Source organism: Alexandromys fortis, unplaced genomic scaffold (assembly GCF_014885135.2).
Source record: "Alexandromys fortis isolate MF-2015 unplaced genomic scaffold, M_Fortis_MF-2015_v1.1 scaffold_32, whole genome shotgun sequence".
Lineage (NCBI taxonomy): Eukaryota > Metazoa > Chordata > Mammalia > Rodentia > Cricetidae > Alexandromys > Alexandromys fortis.
The window spans coordinates 7,852,962-7,873,163 of NW_026067938.1; the positions used below are offsets into that span (position 1 = coordinate 7,852,962).

Consider the following 20,202-nt stretch of genomic DNA (forward strand, 5'->3'; position numbering starts at 1 on the left):
TCCCTCCCTCCCTCCTTCCCTCCCTCCCTTCCTCCCTCCCTCTCTCTTTCCATCCCCCCCTCTCTCTTTTTTGAGAATCTCTCACTGAACCTGGAACCTATAGCTCCCCAGTTGGCTAGGCGGCCTGAGTTGCAGAGAACCTGCCTCATCAGCTTGCTGCCTCATGGATGCTAGAGATCTGAACTGAGCTCTTCTTCCTTGGACCTGCAGTCCCTGGACCCATTGAGTCATCTTCGTAGCCCTCAGTATGCTCTGCATGTCTTTTCTTAGTGAAGCAGTTATGACTTAGGTATGGTTCTCATTGAGGGCATTGCCATTATGGAAAAAGAATGTGTGAAGTAAGCTTGGTGCATTAATGCCCATTTCCTCCATAAGATTCACGTGCTGATCCCTACTATAATGTTATATGGAAATGGGGCCTTTTGGAGTTGCGGGGGGGGGGGATAATTGGAGTAGAGGTATTAGGAATGACAATGATGCCCAATAAAAGGGGAACTGAGAACTCCCTTCCTCCTCCAAGAGAGAACATAGAAAGGAGATGGCCATCTATGAGGAAGGGCACCCTCTCAGACATCAAATCTGCTGGTGCTTTGACCTTGAACTTAGCCCTCTTCTAAGACACTTTGCAGAGAGGAATGTTTACCTGCAGAAGTCATCCGGCTGCCATTTTTCATGTCTCCTTAGTTACCTTCCCTTTCCTGACTACATTCCATCCTTATGTCCAGAAGACAGGAAGCTGGCTGTTTTCTGCCAGGGGAGCTGAGCCTGTCAGTCACTGGGCAGAAGATGTTCACTCACTAATTCAGGATTGAAACAGTCTTGCCCAGTATGGTTTATAATACAAGTCCCTCTTAAACATCGGAGTTGCTCTAGGGTGGAATTTCTGGTCCTCAGCAGTAGGGCTAGTTAGCTAAATGATCCTTTGTCGTAGAGGCCTTTCTGTGCATTGTGGGACAATGTCAGCATCCTTGGCCTTGTGGAAAGTTATCAGCATCCTTGGTCCATGCACACACTGAATGACAAGAGCATTACATTTTGATCATTACAAATGTCCCCTTACCTTGCCAAATGTCCCAATCTTCCAAGTGAGATGAACCATGGAAACACATAAAAAATATTACTCTTTTTTACTTCTAACTTTTCTGTGATGTTCCCCCCCCCCCCCCAAAATAAGTTGTTATCTGTTCTGGCAGTATTGATTCAGAACTTGTGTGCTTTGTAACTCCCAGGAGTTTGGCTGTTACACCAAATTGCTCTGCGGTGTCCACATTTATCAACTTAATGTTTTCCTTCGGCCACCACTTAGCTGGAAAGATGCCTAATGTGTATAGGGCATGATAAATAGTATTTTCTTTTTCCTCACCTTTCCTTCCCTTCCTTGATAAAGTCTTCAGATTCCATTGGGTTTTATACCTAGTTATAACCGAGCAATTCTTGACCTTGGAAATTTGTGTTGATTGCCATTTTATGAATCCTGATGACCAAAGTCGACTATTCTTCTTTTCTTTATAGGGTTTGTTAATGTCCAATTCACTTAATCAATTGACTCTGGAGTCTCACTCAAGGATAGTTGAAGAATGTAAAAGAGTGTGTTCAGTTTGGCTCCAACTTGTCTGCACATGCATGTGAGCACATTGGATGTACGTGTTCTCTCTCTCTCTCTCCCTCCCTCTCCCTCTCTCTCGCTCCCTCCCCCTCCCTCCCACCCTCCCTCCCTTCCTCCCCATGTCTCTCTCTCTCTTCCTCCCCCCCCCCACATATATGAAAATACTCTGGAGAGATATGTTTCAAAGCTTGATACTCAAGTGTCATTTGTAATGTTTCCTCCTTGTTCACATTTGTATTTTCTTTTTTTTTTTTGGACAATAAATGTCTAATGATTGTTAAATTTAAAAAAATTAAAAATGCTTTAGGGAGTCATTCTCCAGCTCTTGCAATATAATGCAAGACTTGGCACCTGTCTAAGGGTGTTAATAGCAACAAGAGTTTGGCTGAAATGGCATTTATTTTTAGAGGACACAAGGATGACTGAGTCACCCATCGTATTTTAGGGGGAAGGATGAAACAAGAAACCCCCAAGGAACAGGTGAAGATTTGTTAGACTGATTTCTGTCCTGTGCTCCAAGTTTTATGGGTCAAGATATCTGTATGTGTATGAGCTCAGATGGAACTTTCCTGAGCTCCCAGGGGGCCAAATTTAGCAGTGAGCTAAGGGCTCTGAGCCACAGAGAGCGTCACCCTGCTGAGAATGGCTAGTGTATCCTGAGGCTGTGTGTATTTAAAAGCTGTCCAGTGAGTACTCTGTGTTCCTAGAGCATGTTGGGTTTGCTGGTCTCCAAGTGGCTTGAATACCAAACACTTCCCTGAAGCTCCATTGGCCACTGAGCTGGCTCCCAGACCCTCAATGAATCAGAACTCAGTTACTGTGTAGTTTTAGAAGTCAGAGAGAGCTTTTCTCAGGAGATACTTTAGTACCCTTTCTCATCACATGTGCATAGTAAGATGCTGTTAGGAGGAGGTTGCCATGGCAATGTGTCTGTGAATGGTGAAAGAGGAAGAGTGGATGGATGGAGCTAGTTAATTCTGACTTCATCGTTTGATCAATGATGTGCTATCACCAAGTCTGGGTGATACAGAAGGCAGCATGCAGGCTTGGGAGGGAGCTCCATCAGGTCCTGAATCCATCTTCTACCACAGGCTACCCCACTGCACACATAACAAAGTGCCACTCAGCCTCTTGTAGCTCTCACTTCCTCATCTGTAGGGTGAGTGGGCACAACATAGACTTCGTTCTAGTTTCACTGTGATGATAAGGACCTAGATCACCGGTAAGAACAGGTTGGTGTGTAGCAGCCACTTAACTTTCCCTTCTCTCTGGTCACTTTTCAGATCTGTGGCTGACAATGAGCACCCATCACAAATTTTCACAAACTAATTTCTGAGAAGAGACAGGAGACATTTCAGTAGTGGGAAAAGAGGGGAAGCTGAGGGTGTCACACACGCATTTCCACACCAAGAGAAAACAAACATTCTGCCAGTTTTCACTGACGAAAGTAAGAAAATGAACATAAAAATGATGTATAGCTTTTTTTTCCTAATACAAAATGGAAAAAAAGGAATTTTGGGGGAGAATAACATTTCATTTAATTAAGGTTCAAAGTTAGAGATCCTATTATCAAATTGATGGCCACTGTTCTCTGTACAAACCATTTGTAGCTGGGAGGACATCCAATATCAGAAAGCAGACTGAATTTGTTCCACAAGCAAATAATGAATTTGTTCCATGAACAAATCCCTACTGTGGGACATTTTACTTCTAAGGCCAATATCCACTCGTGCTCTGACCCTCATTATCAGTGAGGAGTACATGATTTGAAAACGTGATTGATACCCAAACAATCCTTAAAGAGCTACCATCTGGAGAAGAGGCTGAAATAATTCTTTAAAGAAATGGACTCTGAGATGCTGTCAGAGTACTTAGTCTTTTGTCACCAGATGATTCTCTTAATAATATCGTCCTTTGTAGCCAAAATCTGGAAAAGAGTGGGAAGAAATTATCAGGCCACACAAACTGACCACCTACAAAGAGAGATCAAGGAGTGAGCAGATATGAAAGCCGGCAGCCACATAAACGGATCCTCCCAGCTATTGATCAAGTAAGGAAAGGACCAGCCTGTTTCCAGCGATGAAGTGGCTAAAGCAGGGCTTAACATTTGGTGCCTAAACATCAGCATCCCTTCCTGCTAGCCTTCCAATGACCTGGATGGAGAGGTTCAGATGTACAGACTCAAGTGACTGACAACACTCAGGCAGAAACGGGACTGCTAATTTCTGTGAGGTGTATTCTTCCCACAAGGGAGTGCATCTCAGTGGAGAGTTAGGGAGAGTTAGAAATTACTCAGTGGAATAGAGGAGACCTGAGTTGAAGCAATAAGACTCATTTATTAAGTCTATCGCCTAACAGTTGTGGCTCATATCTAGGCCTTTGTGACACAGAAGAACCACTATATTTGTAGTATATGCACTCATTGGATTGATAGCAAGCTAAAATAAGAAATTATATTGGAACATATTTAACATTGTAAATTTTAGGAAAATAGCAATATTTTTATATAGTAATTATTGATTAATGTTAGACAGAAATTAATAAGATGAACAGAACGAAGATTATTATGGTTCCGTATCATACATATCCAAGTGTTAATCAAAATCTTTGTTTCTCCAAAATGAGGAATACCTGTTTTCAGCCCCAGTAGATGAGGAAGACCCAGCTCTCAACCTCTGTTCCTCAAAGCTAAAATTATTCACTATGATCATATGTACAGAGTAATCCATATGGAGGTACCCCATTCACTTAAATTTTCTTTGTTTGTATTGTTAATTATGTTAATTGAAAATTAAAAATGTTAAATTCCAAAAAAAAGAGAAAGAAACAACCCATTTAAAAAAAAAGACTCATTTATGAACTGAGGTCCGGGAGAGGACCCTGTTTCTGACTATTGTACAAGATGTGGACAAGATTGGATGTGGATGTGGGTTGAAACGTATGGATGAAGAAGGGACTGAGATGATATTAGAAAGAACCCAAGTCCCAGTGGTAACTCTTTGTTATTTGTGTGACAGAAACGATGATCCCTCTGCAGCAGTTTTGAAACTTACTCAGAGATCAGTGATGGTAAATTCTTCAGGAGAAAGTTCCAAGACAGGTGTTCATAACTTGCATTATTTGTAACTTCTTGGAAAATAGCCAGGTTTGAGGCAGGGGTCTTTTGAGATATGTCACTTTGGCTGAGGAGCAATATTTAAGTAAAGAGGGTTTAGCAAGGGGGCTTTGGTGGCTTATTTTTAAAATTTTCCTCTGAGTTGATGCAAACGTGTATTTCTCCATTCACGTGTCAAGGGACCATAGGCCAAGTGTTTCCAGTTATTTTTTTTAACTAATACCATGGAATAAGACACAGAGTTTACATAAATGCCAAAGAAAAGTAGAAGTACTTTCAAGCAAAATTTATTAGGTATCTACTCAAGAAAAACACAATGACCTTTGCTTTGTAAGAATTCAAAGTCAATGACCTGAAAGCCAGGTATGAATATTTTTTTCCCTTTTAAAATCAGATACAGAGTAGAAACAGCAAATTTTCTTAAATAGAACAGGCAGCAGAGTTGAAGATTTGTTTTCATAAATGGTGTGAAAAAGAAGTAGTCATTCATCAGCAAAGCTGCACGTGGCTGGCTGATTGCCAATCCCAAGTTTTCCTAACAGAAAGCTGGTCGTGAACTGGAGGGTAAAGTGAGCTTCTCAGAGGTGTTTTGTCCCTACCCCCTTAGTGACATTCCTCTGTTGCCAGTATCTATGTGCGTTTCAGGTTGGATACAAAGATCTTTCCAATTCATAGAATTTTGTGTAGATGTTATCTTCCAGATTCATACTAGCCTGTGATCTGTGAAGAGAGCCTCAAGGGAGACCTGCCGGAAGAGTTTAAACTCAGTTTAAGTGCAGGATAAAGACCAAATTGGGAAATCCCCATTTTCTGAATAAGTAAATAGTTTGTACAAAAGAAAAGAACAAACATATATACAAAATGCTAGGGTCTACATGTTGTGTGAGATCAAGCATTGCCCACGGAGGAAAGCCATAAAAAGTTTTGTCTATAAGGTGCTAAAGATTTCAAAGACGAACAGGTCTTATGCAAATTCATTCGAAATACAAAGCTACGTCTCAGAGTATGCGGAACACAGGCACTGTGAATCCATTAAATCTTTCAGGTTTGGTATCATTTTGTAGAACTGTTTGGGGGGCAGGAAATACAACCTGAATGATTTAACCATTATTTCTAAAATCGCCTCATTATTTCTAGGAAGTATTTTACACACACCAGAAAAATCAGGCTCACCATATATATTCCTGTCTGCAAATGGAGTCAGGATTCTGGGTTTCATAGAAGAAAAATAATTATTGTAGTAAAAATAATTGTATTGATCATAGTCCTTGCTAAAGCCAGCCTTAACACTCAGGATGCTCCTGAAGCACTCTATAAAATAATGTGGGATTCTTTTACATGTCCATAAAATGTACAACATAACATCTGATTTATATGTCCTTATGTGTAAGTGTACACGCAGTGAAACCCACTTATGGGTGTTACTTTTGCCTCTTTGCCTCTCTTACTAACACTGCTTTTTAAGTTTTAACAGATAAATAAAACACTAAGAGCTCATTGTTCATGATGCTGATGATTACATTTTAATATAAAACAGCAATGCAAATTTACAACACGATTTGTCCCGCAGTGTGGCTAAACCTTCGTGATAGTCATGGTAGTGACCAACAGCTTCTTAATCGCTCACTGTTTGCACTTCTAATAAGTACACACACAAAAAAATGTGCAGGATAAGACTCCTGGGTGAGAACTTAATGCAGCCAACAGAAATCACAGCCGTCCCAGTTAACCTTCCTACTTGCTCTAGATTTTATAAATCACTGTGCATAAAACAATATGTAAGAAGTGCAGGCAAACAATAGCTGAAGTATAGTTGTTATACAGTGTAAACCAGGGCACTAGGCAAACTCGTGAGAGGAAAACACACTGCCAAGCTGAGGGTGAAAATGCAAACCACAGCATTTCAGAAAACAGTCTGGTTCCTGAGGACAGAACACCTTCTAGAGAGGGGGAAATACAGCCGTGATGAGACCAGCCAGTCTCCTAGAGAGTCTCTTTTCTTTCTTCCTTCCTTCTTTCTTTTCCTTCCTTTCTTCCTTTCTTCCTTCCTTTCTTTCTCTCTCTCTCTCTTTCTTTCTTTCTTTCTTTCTTTCTTTCTTTCTTTCTTTCTTTCTTTCTTTCTCTCCTCTTTTTTTCCTGCCTTAACTCTTCCACTCTTTTTAATTATGATGACTTTCATTCCAATTCCATACACAGAGATTTTTAAAGTTCAGGGCAGAAAGCAGGAAACCGCATTGATGCGGGTGTAAGTTTTGCCACAGTTCCCTATAAGCGCCCAGCCTCCCTAAGGCTCACAGAGGCAGTTGCTGCTGGTGATTTGGTGGCGGCAGGTGGAGATGGCAAGGGCCTTGGGAAACCATAAGGCATGACAGGCCTGCTGGCTGGGATATTCCAGGTGAGTTGTGCGGATGTGTTACCGAAATGCGGAGTAAATGAGGGAGAAGGCGATTCACAGCCTCTTGACATAGTTTCCGGGAAAAGTCCCAAAGAATTTGGTTCTTCTTGAAGTTCCTGAAAACAGAAGCAACAAATGAACAGGTGTGTAACAGCAATGAAATGTCAGGTACTATGTCTGCTTGAGGAATTGCCTTCTCTAAGGGTTCACTGAGAGAGCAAGCCCTAAATAGTTTGGGAAGAAGCATAGAGAACTCACTTGAGGACAGGAAAAAGAGAAAGCAGGCAGGTTAATTGTCTTGTCTGATGTCATCATTGTCACATTTGCTTAAGGGGTCAACTTCTATCACAGGGAGCTACGTGAGGAAGCCCAGCCTCCCAGTCTAGAGAGAAGACAACTGGGCAGGGAGTTGGGTGGCAGGACTCACATCTCCACAATGCCAAACAAGGACCAAGAGGTAACCGTGAGGCTTGCGGTGGACGAGATGAGAGTACCGGATGCACACAGAGGAGCAGGAGGTTTCCTCTGCAGTGCCACACGGCCACCACACGGACATTGCCATTGTCACAAGTGTTATAATCTCATGCTTAGTGCTACCTCACTCTCAAAGAAAGCACAGTTACACTTCTGAACAAAATACAGACTTCTGAGCAATTTAAAAATCACTGTATTTTTTTTTTCAAAGTAGAAGATTGGCTGATTCTTGTGTGGGCATGTGGGTTAGGGTGAGCCACTGAGAATGACTTCTAACAAGGGCAGTTAAGCTGAGTGCACACATGGCTATTCTTATTGTCTCCTTTGTCTCAGATGCCACAGTTCCTTGGATAATTCCTATAAAGTCTATACAATAAGTTCTTTTGTGTTTTAGAATAGAAGGTTGGGTAGGGCCTCTAAAATTTCATTTCTCATTAACATTTTATAATTCACTGGCTTGTCTACAACCCCTGAAAATCATATATTCTCTTCTTGTATATGGAGATTAAGGGAAATAATAGGATCTAAGGCATGTGTCTGCCCAGGTGACCTCAGTTCTTTCCTTACCTCGCCGCTGCTGGACTAGTCTAAAGAAAGATTCCATTCCCACATTTTTATTTTATGTGTATGGGGGTTTGCCTGGATGCCTGTCTGTGCTTGGCATGTACACAGTGCTTACTGAGGCCAGAACGGGTGTCAGCTGCCCCTGGAACTGGAGTCATGGACAGCTAATAGCCACCGTATGGGTGCTAAGAGTGGAACCCAGGTCATCCTAACTCTCCAGACTCTCCAGCCTCCCAGCCCCTTTCCTCGTCATCCCTTCCTTTGTGTCTGGGTGGACACTTCTGTCTACCAGGATTTTCTTAGAAGATCTCATGTCGTCTCCTCCTCATCTCCTTGCTCTTCTGCTTCCTCCACCTCTCTCTCTGTTCTGGGCACCGGACAGTGGAGCAGTGGCGGATGTAAGCATGTACTCCATGGCTGAGCTTCCAGTCTCTGAGATGGTAACCCCGGGCTTGCCTTTGCAGCGGCGACAAAGGTAGTTCTCACATCTACTAACTGAAGCTCAGGAGGACCCCTAGACTTTTTTTTTAGGACTGGCTATATCAGTCCTAGCAAATGGGTCAGCTTCCTTTTCCTCTCGCTCCCCATCCAATAACATTTCCCCTATTGACAGCTAACATTTTCCACCAAACAGAGCAAAAATATTTCCCACATGGGAACATTTAGTGTTTTTGTAATTGTCATTATGACATCACAGCCATTGCTAATTGGTGCTATTTAAAGGAATTTTCCTAGTTGGGTTGAAAATTAAGCTAGCAGAAAATCGCATATCCCCACAGCAGTAAATGCTACACTTTATTAAAATGCAGTGACTTTGGGATGTACAGCACACCACGAATTCAAAGAGAGACTGACATTCACAGAGGACCACAAAAGTGAGCAAATTTAAAACAAACAACAAAACAGTCAGACGTGTCTAGAGTGAATGACGGGACAGTCAGACGTGTCTAGAGTAAATGAGAGAACACTCAGACATGTCTAGAGTGAATGACGGGACAGTCAGACGTGTCTAGAGTAAATGAGAGAACAGTCAGACATGTCTAGAGTGAATGAGAGAACAGTCAGATGTGTCCAGAGTGAATGACGGGACAGTCAGACGTGTCCAGAGTGAATGAGCACATACCCACGAACCATCCGTCATCACACTTCTCCGTGACATCCACGACATCGCTCTCTCTGAGCTCCAGCTCGTCTTCATTCCTAGGAGTATAGTTATACAGAGCCTGAAACCTTAAACAGGACAGATGGGCGTGTTTAATTTATTTCATATTGTCATCAAGTTATAGAAGTTATTGTAACAGTCATTTCAGCTCTAACATGTAGATTTCTACATTCTAATATGCTGTGTCAGGCATGTTCAGTCTCTGCTAAGCACGTAAAGCCAACAGAGACGTGCAGAGTCTCATGGGGGTCAGGCCACTTTAGCCATACTTCAAAACTTACCATGAAAAATATTCAGAAAAGATTATAATATTCACAAGTCGGGCAAAAGCATTTTGATATTTGTAGGCCAGACCTGCATTTCAATTGTCTAGACATATAATGTTTGCCATGCAGGTGCTACATAGCAATATAGAATAATATTGGTACAAATGGTATTTGTATTGTACAGCCCATTAAGAGGGGTCACAGAGTTAGCTAGCCATAACCAGAAACAAATAAGGATGGCTCAGAAAAAGAATTCTCAAGTGGTTCTAAATTGAGTTGTGAAAAATGTTTCCAACACACATTTTGTTTAATTTTTTTAAAAAAAAATTTATTTTATTTATTTTGTTTGTATTTTGAGACAGGGTTTTCTGTGTAGCTTTGGAGCCTGTCTTGGAACTCACTCTGTAGATCAGGCTGGCCTTGAACTCCCAGAGATCTGCCTGTCTCTGCCTCCCAAGAGCTAGGATTAAAGGCATGCACCACCATTTTGTAAATGATACGGGAATTATTATAAATGGAAGACTATATGCTTATCACAGGAAATGCTTTAAAGAAGATTAGTTTTATAATCTGGATCAGGATGTGAAGTGTGAAGACCATGCAATTTGCCTATGACCTTGAATTGTTGGTGAGGCTGTACATGCAGTCATCCCTGACTTGGCTCAACTAATAGATCTCGCTCTTTAAAAAATGTGCCTGGGAAAAACTGTGGTTGAGCTAGAGAGTCTCCTTTCAAACAGCCATATGAGAGAAAGAATTCCGAACAGAACACCACCGTTCTGTTTTCCTTGTCTGAACTCTGATAGAGAGATGGTGACGTTGATCTGTGATGTGTTTGAATACTCAATCCATTTGACATTGACTTTTGTGACTACTAAATTTTGTGACTATTAGAATGGACCGGCACTTGGGAAAGTAAAGACTGACATTTTATAGGCTAAGAAGGCTGGGTAGCATTTGGTATGCAGTTAGTGGGAAATTTTCCTATCACTTGTCTGTCGCTGGTATAATCATAGGATTAAGAGGACTGGTAAATTTGTTTTCATTGCTTTTTATAACATAATTGTGCAAATGTAAGAAAACAGTAACAGCATTCTGAGGCACTTTGGATTTATTTTGGGCCACCATTAAAAAGTAGGTGATACTGAATTCTACTTTGGAACAAGAATGCTTTATTCCTAATTACTTTATCAAGTCAGAAGCATCATATTTTGGCAGAATATTCTGCTGCTTGAATCCAAACATTGTGCTATAATTGTGCACCAACTTCACTGGCTCCCTCTCTGCTCCTGAGTGTCTCCTGATCATGGGATACAGATAAAGTTGGCTGCTACAGGGAGTTGTAGGAAAGAGCTTTGCCTTTCTGTAAAAACCATCACCTTCCCGAGCCTGGTACCTAACCCTGAAATCCCCACATTAGAGATTCCTTCCCTAGTTAATAATGTTCCCTTTTAGTAGGCAATTTTAGCCATTTTTATTCTTTGCGTCCTTTGCAATTCTCTGAGGTCTGTTGTTGGGAAAAGCTTCAGCTTCTGGTCACAGAGAGAAACTGAGGCAGACCCTAGATGTGGCAAGAAAGCCTGGCAGGGGCCACCTCCTTAGGATGTTTGCCTGGGGCCAGCCCTAGGAGAAGAGGAAAACCATTTTGTCGGTCATGTGTTGTTTAGCGTCTAAGGCGGCTGGGAAGAGAATGATGGAATTTCGGATGTTCAGAAGGAAGGGGATTTCAGCAAGGCCCCTTGTCCATTCTTAAGCTTGAGGGACACGGTCATCCCTGGCTGCTATGATGATGGATGTAGTTTGCGCAGGCCCTTTGGGAACATGGGTTCTCTCTGAGCTTCTCAGCCTCTAGCCTTACTGAGACCTATCTCCAACCACTGACAGGCCTACTTCAGGCTACAAACTCCAGCCGCTTGAAGACACTGAGGGTCCCCAGAGCGAACAAACTAGAATTGGCATAGACTCCCAGCTCATTTTCATATAATGCAAGCCAAGTATGCTTGTCAGAATTTATTTACCATAGTGGTTTAATTATATCACACTATAAAAAAACCCTGTTTTTATGGAAATAAAAAACAAACCTTCCTGGAAATCCTTCTACCTCTGCTGGCTTTCAAAATCAGTGTTGCGTGACAGGAAATGCAGCCCAATTAGAATGTTTTAAAAAATGCTGCTCTGAAATATGTTGGTAATAATGGGGTCAGGATTGACTCAAAAATAAATTTGTCACTTAAAAGTGCCGAGCCAAACTCCAAACTATAGCCTGCACCTTCTATTGTCCCTAAACTGAACTGTAGCAATGTGGCGTAGGTTTCTACTTTTGCTTCCCAAAATATTTTTATAAATATATGCAGTTAGCTAACTTTCCACAATCCCTCCAATCAAGGTAGCAATGAAACATAGATCTGATAAAGAATGACATCGAAAGCAAGGCTTGGAAGTGTATCATTCTTCCTGCCTGTGGGCTCTGTGATATTAGAAGAGCCCAATGAGCCCAGCTGCATGTGACGCAACAAAGTATAGGAACACAACTTGTTCCTAGGCCTCAAACGCTGCTTAACAGAACACACCAGCAATGTCATTGCCCTAGACAGCTCTGGAGAGTACTTTTTGTAATATGTTCTATCACCATTTGCACACGTAAAAGAGCAACAAAGACACCATTACAAGTCACTCTTAAAGTTTTCCAACTAGGTGAAGTGTTTCAGTGACTGTTACTTCTAACCTAGTCTGTTTGGGACAAAGACGTCTTCAGAGGCACGCCTTCCTGGCCACACTGTGAGAGGCACTTTCAGAGAGTGATGTGGTCTGAAGGGCCTGTTTCTAACCTTGAAGAATAAGAAGGGACTCCTGGTGCAGAATACACCAGTCCCACACTAGGGCCTGCTCACAAAGAGCCTTTGGTCAGCATGTCTCTCACCAAGTGAGCAGAGTTCGGGCAGAAGGCTTGGGTGCACAAGGAGAGGCTGAGACAGGAGCCAATAGGAAGTAGATAGCCTCAGAGTAACCCCTGTAAACTGGGCCAGAGAAAGACAAATGGGGCTCTTAAAGGCAATGCGTGATTCTTGCAGGTTGATTTCACATATGTGCCAGGAAGGAACCTTTGAAAGGGCATACATAGTCTTGGTGTGGTGGAAATGACATCATGTGTCTGAACAGCAGCAAGTGCTTTAATACTGCTATTTTCAAAAGACATTCTGAAGCGTGGGTTATAATTTTGGAATTATACTGATAGAGATATGAAGAATTTGCATTGGTATGGATCTTGGTCTATTGATACAAATTTTAAGTCAATCTTGTTATATGTATATTTCTGTTCTTGATTAAGGTACTGTGATTGTACAGTTCATTTAAAAATACAGGTTAATAGATAGTCATCTATAATAGTCAAGCTTGTAGTCGTGTTAGTTAGGTTTTCTAGGTGTACAGAGATGTATTTCAGATGGATGGATATTCTTCAAATCTTTCAAAGACTACAGAATATGGCATTTAAAATGTTTTAATAATGTAGAAATTTTCATAAAAATGAGACACATCTGTTCCTGGCAGCACCAATCTACTTCAAGAGGATGATGGGCACTGAAGAGGCTCCTCATGGAGTTTGTTAGCCATTTGGGCAAGAAACTGCTCTTGCCTGGACTTTTGATGTTATGCTGTATAAACTGGAGTCTTTGATGGAGTTGAAGAACAGATAAAGTTTTGCTTATTTATGATAAAAGATAAAGCAAATATAAATATTGTAACTGTAATAGTGCTTGATACCTGTTTTGTTGTATGTAATCTTGCTATGTTAAAGTTAAAACTTTCCTTTTTATTTAGACAGAAAAGGGGAGGTGATGTAGGATTCCCCTCTGTATGCTATGAATACCATTGGTATTCATAATAAAGAAGCTGCTTTGGGCCTATAGACAGGGCAGAATAAAGCTAGGCAAGAAAACTAAACTGAATGCTGGGAGAAAGATGGCAGTGTTAGGGAGAAGCCATGTAGCCATCAGTGGGGACAGATGCCTCCACTCGAGCCTGGTAAAACTTTGCCAGTAGGCCACAACCTAGTGGTGATGCACAGATTAATGGAGATGGGTTAGTTTAGGATATAATAGTTAGCCAGAAATATGCTTGAGCTATTGGCCAAACAGTATTGCAAATAATATAGTTTCTAAGTGTTTATTATGAAACTGAGCAGGACAGAAACCTCCACCAACACTATACTACTGAAGCAGAAGTTAGGTATACTTTTGAAGTATTCAAATAGGTGGAAAAACAATGTTAGGTCATGGTTTGTCTTTAAAGTTGTGGTTACCAGTTATACAGCAAGTAAGGAAGAGATGGATTTATAGATTGTAGGAGTCATCACAAGGCCGGAAGATTTCTCTGTTATTTATTAATTTTATGTATATAAGTGTTTTGCTTGCATGTATATATCTGCACCTGTGAGTGCCTGGTACTCATGGAGGCTAAGAGAAGCTGTTTGATCCCCTGCAACTTGAGTTACAGGTGTTTGTGAGACCCCATGTGGTTGCCAAGAATTGAACCTAGGTCCCCTGGAAGAGCAGCCAGTGCTCTTAACCACTGAGCCATCTCTCCAGTCCTCCTGCGTTCATTCAAGGATTAGCCCGATCTCATTGATAAAGCAGAACAATGTCTCTTGTTCTGGACATCTCCTGGTCACTGTTCGACCCCTTTCACTTACAAAGTCCCACTGTCCTCTGTCTCTACGCCTGTCATCCATCTCGTGGGCCAGGGTTAGTCTTTGATTTAGAAAGCAGGAAGAATACTTACGGTTCCCCCTGACCTTGAATGTTGTCATGAGTGAACACAGAACGATGTGGCTGAAAGGAAAGGATATTCAGTGTCATCAGGGTTTGAACAGGTATCACTAACAGGTAATTTGGGTAATAGCATGGTAACTGTCTTGACATTTAATATTTCCTGTTGTAAAAAAACCAAGAGGAAAGAAAAACAATCCACCAAATTAAGGGGTTCGGTGTGCTTAATAATTAAAGTATTTTGAAGGGTGCTTTCAATCAGAATACCCAAGGTCCAAACTTTGGAACACATCCACAATCTGGTCTCTCCAAGCTTTAAGGGAAAGTTGAGTCCCATTGATTTTTCCAAGGTCAGGAATATGACAAGAACAAAGACATCAAATCACAGGAGCAGGGAGGCTGGACTCCTTCATTCAACCTCACTCTCTAGTGCTCTCTCAGACAAGCAGAAGGAAGACACAGCTAGCAAAACCCACATCCACTCCGAGCTTTTCCTTTGCAGACGACATTGCCACATAGGTACAGATGGGAGATAGTCAACAGCCAGACATCCCATGCTGCATTTGAGGTTCAATTCTCTGGTCTCAATGGGGTCAGGGTCGGGCCAGGGAAGCACATGCAGTTTTTCAAAAGGGAAGACAGAGAACTTCCAGAATAATGCAACAGACAATATCCAGGTAACATATAATGCTTTACCTTAGAAGAGAAATATTGGTAGAAATCCCCAGTGCACTGAACTCTCAAAAGAGTTTCCTTTCTTTTTAAACTAAGCATCAAGACCAGTATCTGTAATAGATACTTATAATATTGGAAATGACAAGCCTCAGCATCCTGTATAGCCACACAAATACTTCAGAGAATGAAACTTAGCACATTTGTTAGGATACAGAAACTTAGTGCGATTATATTGATCGTCTGCAGGTTTTGTTTTCAGGAAATAGATGCATTGGACCCACTACGTTTCAAACATTTTCTGCTAAATGATAGCTACCTGCTGAGACAACAAGTCTGATAATAATAGAATTAGAATTTAGTTTTTATTATAGCCGTGTCTTCAGACATCAGGACCGGAGCTTGGATATGCATAGTTATTATTGATTATCCTAGAAAGATTTCCCCTGAAATTGTCCATAGAAAATTTTGGTTCAAGGATGGGTAGGGAGCCCTGGAGATCCCTTCAGTATGAGTCTGTTGATCAGGCCCCTTCTTAATTTATCTCCCATCTTCTAATCAATGTTGTCTATTTAGTGCAGATTAAGTATTTTCACTACGAAAACTTGAAGCTTTAAGTCTATTAATTGGTAGCATTTGTTAATAACATCCCTAGAGTTTCTTTTTCAACTGAGCATAGAATACATAAATCTAAACCTAAAGAGTGGATGAGAATTACTGACGGCATGAACGATTTACTCCTATAAATCGGTATAAAATTCCTAACAGGATTTAAAATTGTAAAGTCACATTATTAAATATAAAATATTAAAAGTATAAATTATATTACTTTTAAGGATAATGAAGATTACGCTGGGTCCATCGCCACACTCTTAATCTCAGTACTCTGGAGACAGAGGCAGGCAGATCTTAGTGAGTTCAAGCCCAGCCCACAAAGGTTACATAGGAAATGCCTGTCTAAAAAAAAATAAATGAAGACCAAACTGTCTTCTAAACACTTTTTTAGATCTTTAATTAAAGAAATCATTAATCAATTTAAATATATGAAGAATCAAGTGTAGGTCATCTATATGTATGTGTTACATTTCCAGCTCCATTCTAACTCCCTGTTAAGTTAAAAATTGAATACCACTTTTCAATCAACCTGTTAGTTAACGTAATCTACATGTGAAGGTTATTGTCCATTATTTGGCATTATCATTGGAACCGTACTTGCTCAGTACCTTTGAGTGTCCAGCCTCCAAAATTATTTAAATGAATTGTTTCTTTGGCAGTTAGGAAAGCTGGGTGTAGCTCCGAGTGTGGCCAGGGGTCACTTAATTCCTGGGGGTGTGAGCCAGCAAATTCCTAGCTCTTAAATCATCTTTCAGAACGTGCCTTTCCCTTGCTTCACATCCTCCCAACCCCCCCCCCCCCCGGAATCATCAGTTTCCCCCTAGTATCCAGTTTCTCAGCTAGAATATAATCCTTGATTTTATCACAGAGGCGCTGTATGTCTCATAAATTGTTTTGAAAACATTTAAAAGCTCTTCTTTAATAGAAACCATCCCTGGATGAGCTGATAACTAGAGGCCTGTTTCTCAGGAGAGTTGTGTAATTCCAGTATTGAGTTCATGTCTTTTACAAGGTCTCCGCCGCTAGAGGAATAGCGTGTTAATGGTCATTCATGAATGTGTACTTGCTGCTATCGACCTAGGACATTCAGCCCAGATTCCTCATCCTCCAATCGGTGAGACGTGATGAAGATGAATCCTGCCCCCACACGGAGCTCAGGAAGCAATAGATGTCTCACCTGATAGTTTTCCTTTGCCATGTAAAGATTCCTCTCCTCAATCTTATGCACCGAGCAGTCAGAAAATGAGCTAAATATTATGTATCTTAGTCATGTGAAAACCCACAGTGGCGACAACTCAACCTCACTCTGTGCATTGGTTAAACCCTAACCCAAAAGACATTGGATGGTTTGCTATGGCAAATTCATGACAAAAAGGGGGATGGAAGGACAATATTAATTATCCCCATGTTGAATGAGGTATTATGACAGACTAGATGGACTAACGTGGTTAAAGTCAGCATCTGTATTTTGCCTTTAGTACTGAGGTTTGTGTTTCCTGTGGGTATTCAAGCCAAGTGCTTCCCCATGCTATCTTTGCTACTGAGTCTGCACTCTATTGCCCCCTAATGGTAAGCAGTGGTAGTGACATGTTAAAAGTTGTTTTTGCCTTTGGCTGTGGTGATTGTGAAAAGATTTTCTGAAGCCCACGGGGTAATTTGAAGTAGATAACGATCTGTTTTTCCTACCCTGCTGTTCCCTTTCCAGCACTCTCAATTCTCTAGAAGAAATGACTTGCTAGCCGCTAATGTTTTAGAGTAGTGTCCACTTCTATTTTAACGGCTCAGGTGTTTCTGTAACTTCAGGCACGTCTGAGGTAAATATAGAACAATATGCACTTAACAGTGTTTGGAGAGGCTTACCCAGACTGTGGGTTTAAGAAGGCAGCTTCCAAGTTAACAGTCGCCATTACCATACAGGACATTTTGAGCAAGAATATACTATGATTATCTTTCCTCGTTCTACAAGAGCTAGTTCCAGGACAGGCTCCAAAGCTACAGAGAAACCCTGTCTTGAAAAAAAAAAAACCAAACAATCCCCTTGCCCCTTCCACAAAGTCATGAGATGGGAATATGTTTAAAAAAAAAAAAAAACTCAGGGTGTCGCAAAGCATGCCAACTTATCCATAAGAACTTATGGATGAGATCCATCAATTTTTGTAAAACAAACTTACTCTTTGTTTGTCCCTGTCTGTTCCCTCTCTCCCCTTCATCCGCAAGTTTATGTGTTAGTTCTGGAAGGCTGTTCAGAGGAGACTTAAGGTTCTCTACAACAAACTGGCATTTCTGTCTCCCTATAGCAACACAAGTTCCCTCCCACAATATGCAAAGCAACAAGTACAGAAGGCCTTACGTATAAAACACTATGTGCATTTATGTAATGGATAAAGGAACGCTAAAAATTCAGCCCAGAGAACTTGAAGTGCAGAGGAGAAGTGTGTGGCAGGCCAGCCAAAGCTAAATCAGGGTTCATTAACTTAGACTTGGTGAAAGGAACCCTGAGGTATGCATCTGTGGAAATCCCCAAATTCCTTGGCTGCCTTCCCCAGAACTCGGGGTGCCATTTAGAATCTATCTGTTCTCAAGTTCTGCAGATATCACACAACTGAATAGTTAAACGGGAGGCAACTGACCTCAAAGTTCAGTTCAAAGTTGCAAGGGAATTTGGAGCAGGCAGACTCCAGAGAACAGCATTACGGGGAGCGGGGTGGCCAGAATGTGGCCTGCATCTCCCGGGCAACAGAATATTTGGGAAGGGCTGACAGTTTAAAAGAAATTCATGGCAACCGAGAGACACTGGAGCTAACACGGCCGGGAGCAGGTGAGCTCAGGGGACAACAGGCAACGCTTTAGTTCTCCGCACCAAAAGTTGCACAGAGAGCAACTGAGTACGGAAAGGAGACAGATGTAGGAAACAATACACGCTGCACCCTTGTTTGTGTGGCGAAGCATTTGAGAGTGCCATTCTGGGTTTGAGACACTTGACACGTACCACAGGGGAGCGCACAACCCATAGCCCCTCAACTGCTGGCCATGACATCTCACGGGACTCCTCCCCAGCCTCACTTTACTGCCCCGTCACAGCAAAGTCACCTAAGGAAGGGCCAGGGTAGCCAGGATGGCTGCCGCAGGTGGGGGGGTATCCGACCCTACCCTGTGGGAGCTGCTGACGGGTGAACTGCAGGACCTCTTAGACATCACTGGGCTACGAGGCGGCTTACCCAGGACAAAAGTCTTGCTTTTTAAATCAGCCTAGAAAAGCCATAAGAAGTGGGTTAGTTCTCATCTGCAGGATGTGGCCTGTGGGAGGAACCTTCTTGGTTGGCTGTTTTCCATGCACACACAGCATGCCAAGCTCATGAATACTAGCCGAGCAGGAAGGGTGAACAGTCTGCATAACGGCTCCATAGAGCTTCCATCCTCAGGGCTCAGCCGCTACTCTGCTAGGAGACTCCCAGTGAAGAAAAGATGTGGAAGGGGGAAGCTGGTAGGAGAACGCGTTTGAATGTAATGTAGGTGGCTCAGAACACACATCGGAAATATTACCTCCTTATTAAGAGAATACTTAATAACCGCATCTAAAACACTCTTCAGCCCGTCTGTTTTCTTCGCATTTACCAAGTGGCAAGCAGTAACAAACAAGGCAAGATAAGAGAAAATTTGACCTAATGCCTATCAGTTTTATGGATATCATTAGGCTTTTAAGAAGCAAAAAATGTTCTATCAAAGTTCCTATAAAGAAAGTGATATTTGGTGGGGGCTGGAGAGATGGCTCAGTGGTTAAGAGCATTGCCTGCTCTTCTATAAAGGTTCTGAGTTCAATTCCCAGCAACCACATGGTGGCTCCCAACCATCTGTAATGAGGTCTGGTGCCCTCTTCTGGCCTGCAGAGATACACACAGACAGAATAAATAAAGAAAAAAATATTTTTTAAAAAAGAAAGTGATATTTGGGAGGAGTGGGGGTGGGAGATGGGAGGTAGTGAAATATAGTTAAACACTGTGTATTGCCTGACTCCAGCTTCTTTTGGTGTTGTCTCAAAGCAAGATCTTCACTATGACAGCGAACAGGCGAATCGTTACATGAGTTAGCTTAATTTTTCTTTCCAGGGCAGTCCTAGCAATGGAGGGTCTATATTTTTGACTAGACTTAAGAGAATGTTAGTAAGACTAAGAATACTTTCAAGTAAAAGATTGGGCTCTCGCTTAGACTAAATTTCATGGTCATCAGTGGGCACACTCTGCAGTCTCTTGGGACGGCGTATGGCTGCCAAGCTCGTCTAAGGCTGTGGAAGAGGGGATTGCTGCTCCCCAGTCTCCGTTTGTGTTTATGTCTTCATTCATGCACATGGTCGTTGAGGGCAGACCACCATTCCTAACCTCCCTTGTACCTAGCTGTGCCCAGGTGACATTTCTGAAAGAGGAAACGGATTTTGAAACTATCCTGGTTTCTAATACCCATGGAATCACCATGGTAGCATGGGATGTGCTCTCGCTCCGTCTCTCTCCCTCTCTCTTTCTTTCTTTCTCTCATTCATGTGAGTTAAAGAATAGTTGACATGGGTTAATAA

The 20,202-nt window shown here is 41.8% G+C and overlaps 1 protein-coding gene and 1 long non-coding RNA gene across 23 annotated transcripts in view; one reads left to right on the top strand and one right to left on the bottom strand.

Annotated features, from left to right (window-relative positions):
• Positions 1-1,747, top strand: part of LOC126504807 (uncharacterized) — a 70,638-nt gene extending 68,891 nt beyond the window's left edge. Inside the window, exon 4 of the long non-coding RNA XR_007592715.1 lies at positions 1,513-1,747. This is a non-coding gene — a long non-coding RNA (uncharacterized lncRNA). The remainder of the gene's footprint in view (positions 1-1,512) is intronic.
• A 3,245-nt stretch (positions 1,748-4,992) lies between these two features.
• Positions 4,993-20,202, bottom strand: part of Sorbs2 (sorbin and SH3 domain containing 2) — a 300,031-nt gene continuing 284,821 nt past the window's right edge. For 19 of the 22 annotated variants that reach the window (XM_050147346.1, XM_050147351.1, XM_050147348.1 and 16 more), the window contains 3 exons: positions 14,362-14,411; positions 9,278-9,384; positions 4,993-7,232 (listed from right to left, as the gene is read on the bottom strand). In XM_050147346.1, coding sequence (XP_050003303.1) covers positions 7,171-7,232; positions 9,278-9,384; positions 14,362-14,411 — 219 coding nt within the window. In that variant the 3' untranslated portion in view covers positions 4,993-7,170. The remainder of the gene's footprint in view (positions 7,233-9,277; positions 9,385-14,361; positions 14,412-20,202) is intronic. The other 3 variants (XM_050147353.1, XM_050147365.1, XM_050147349.1) reach the window with 2 other exon arrangements.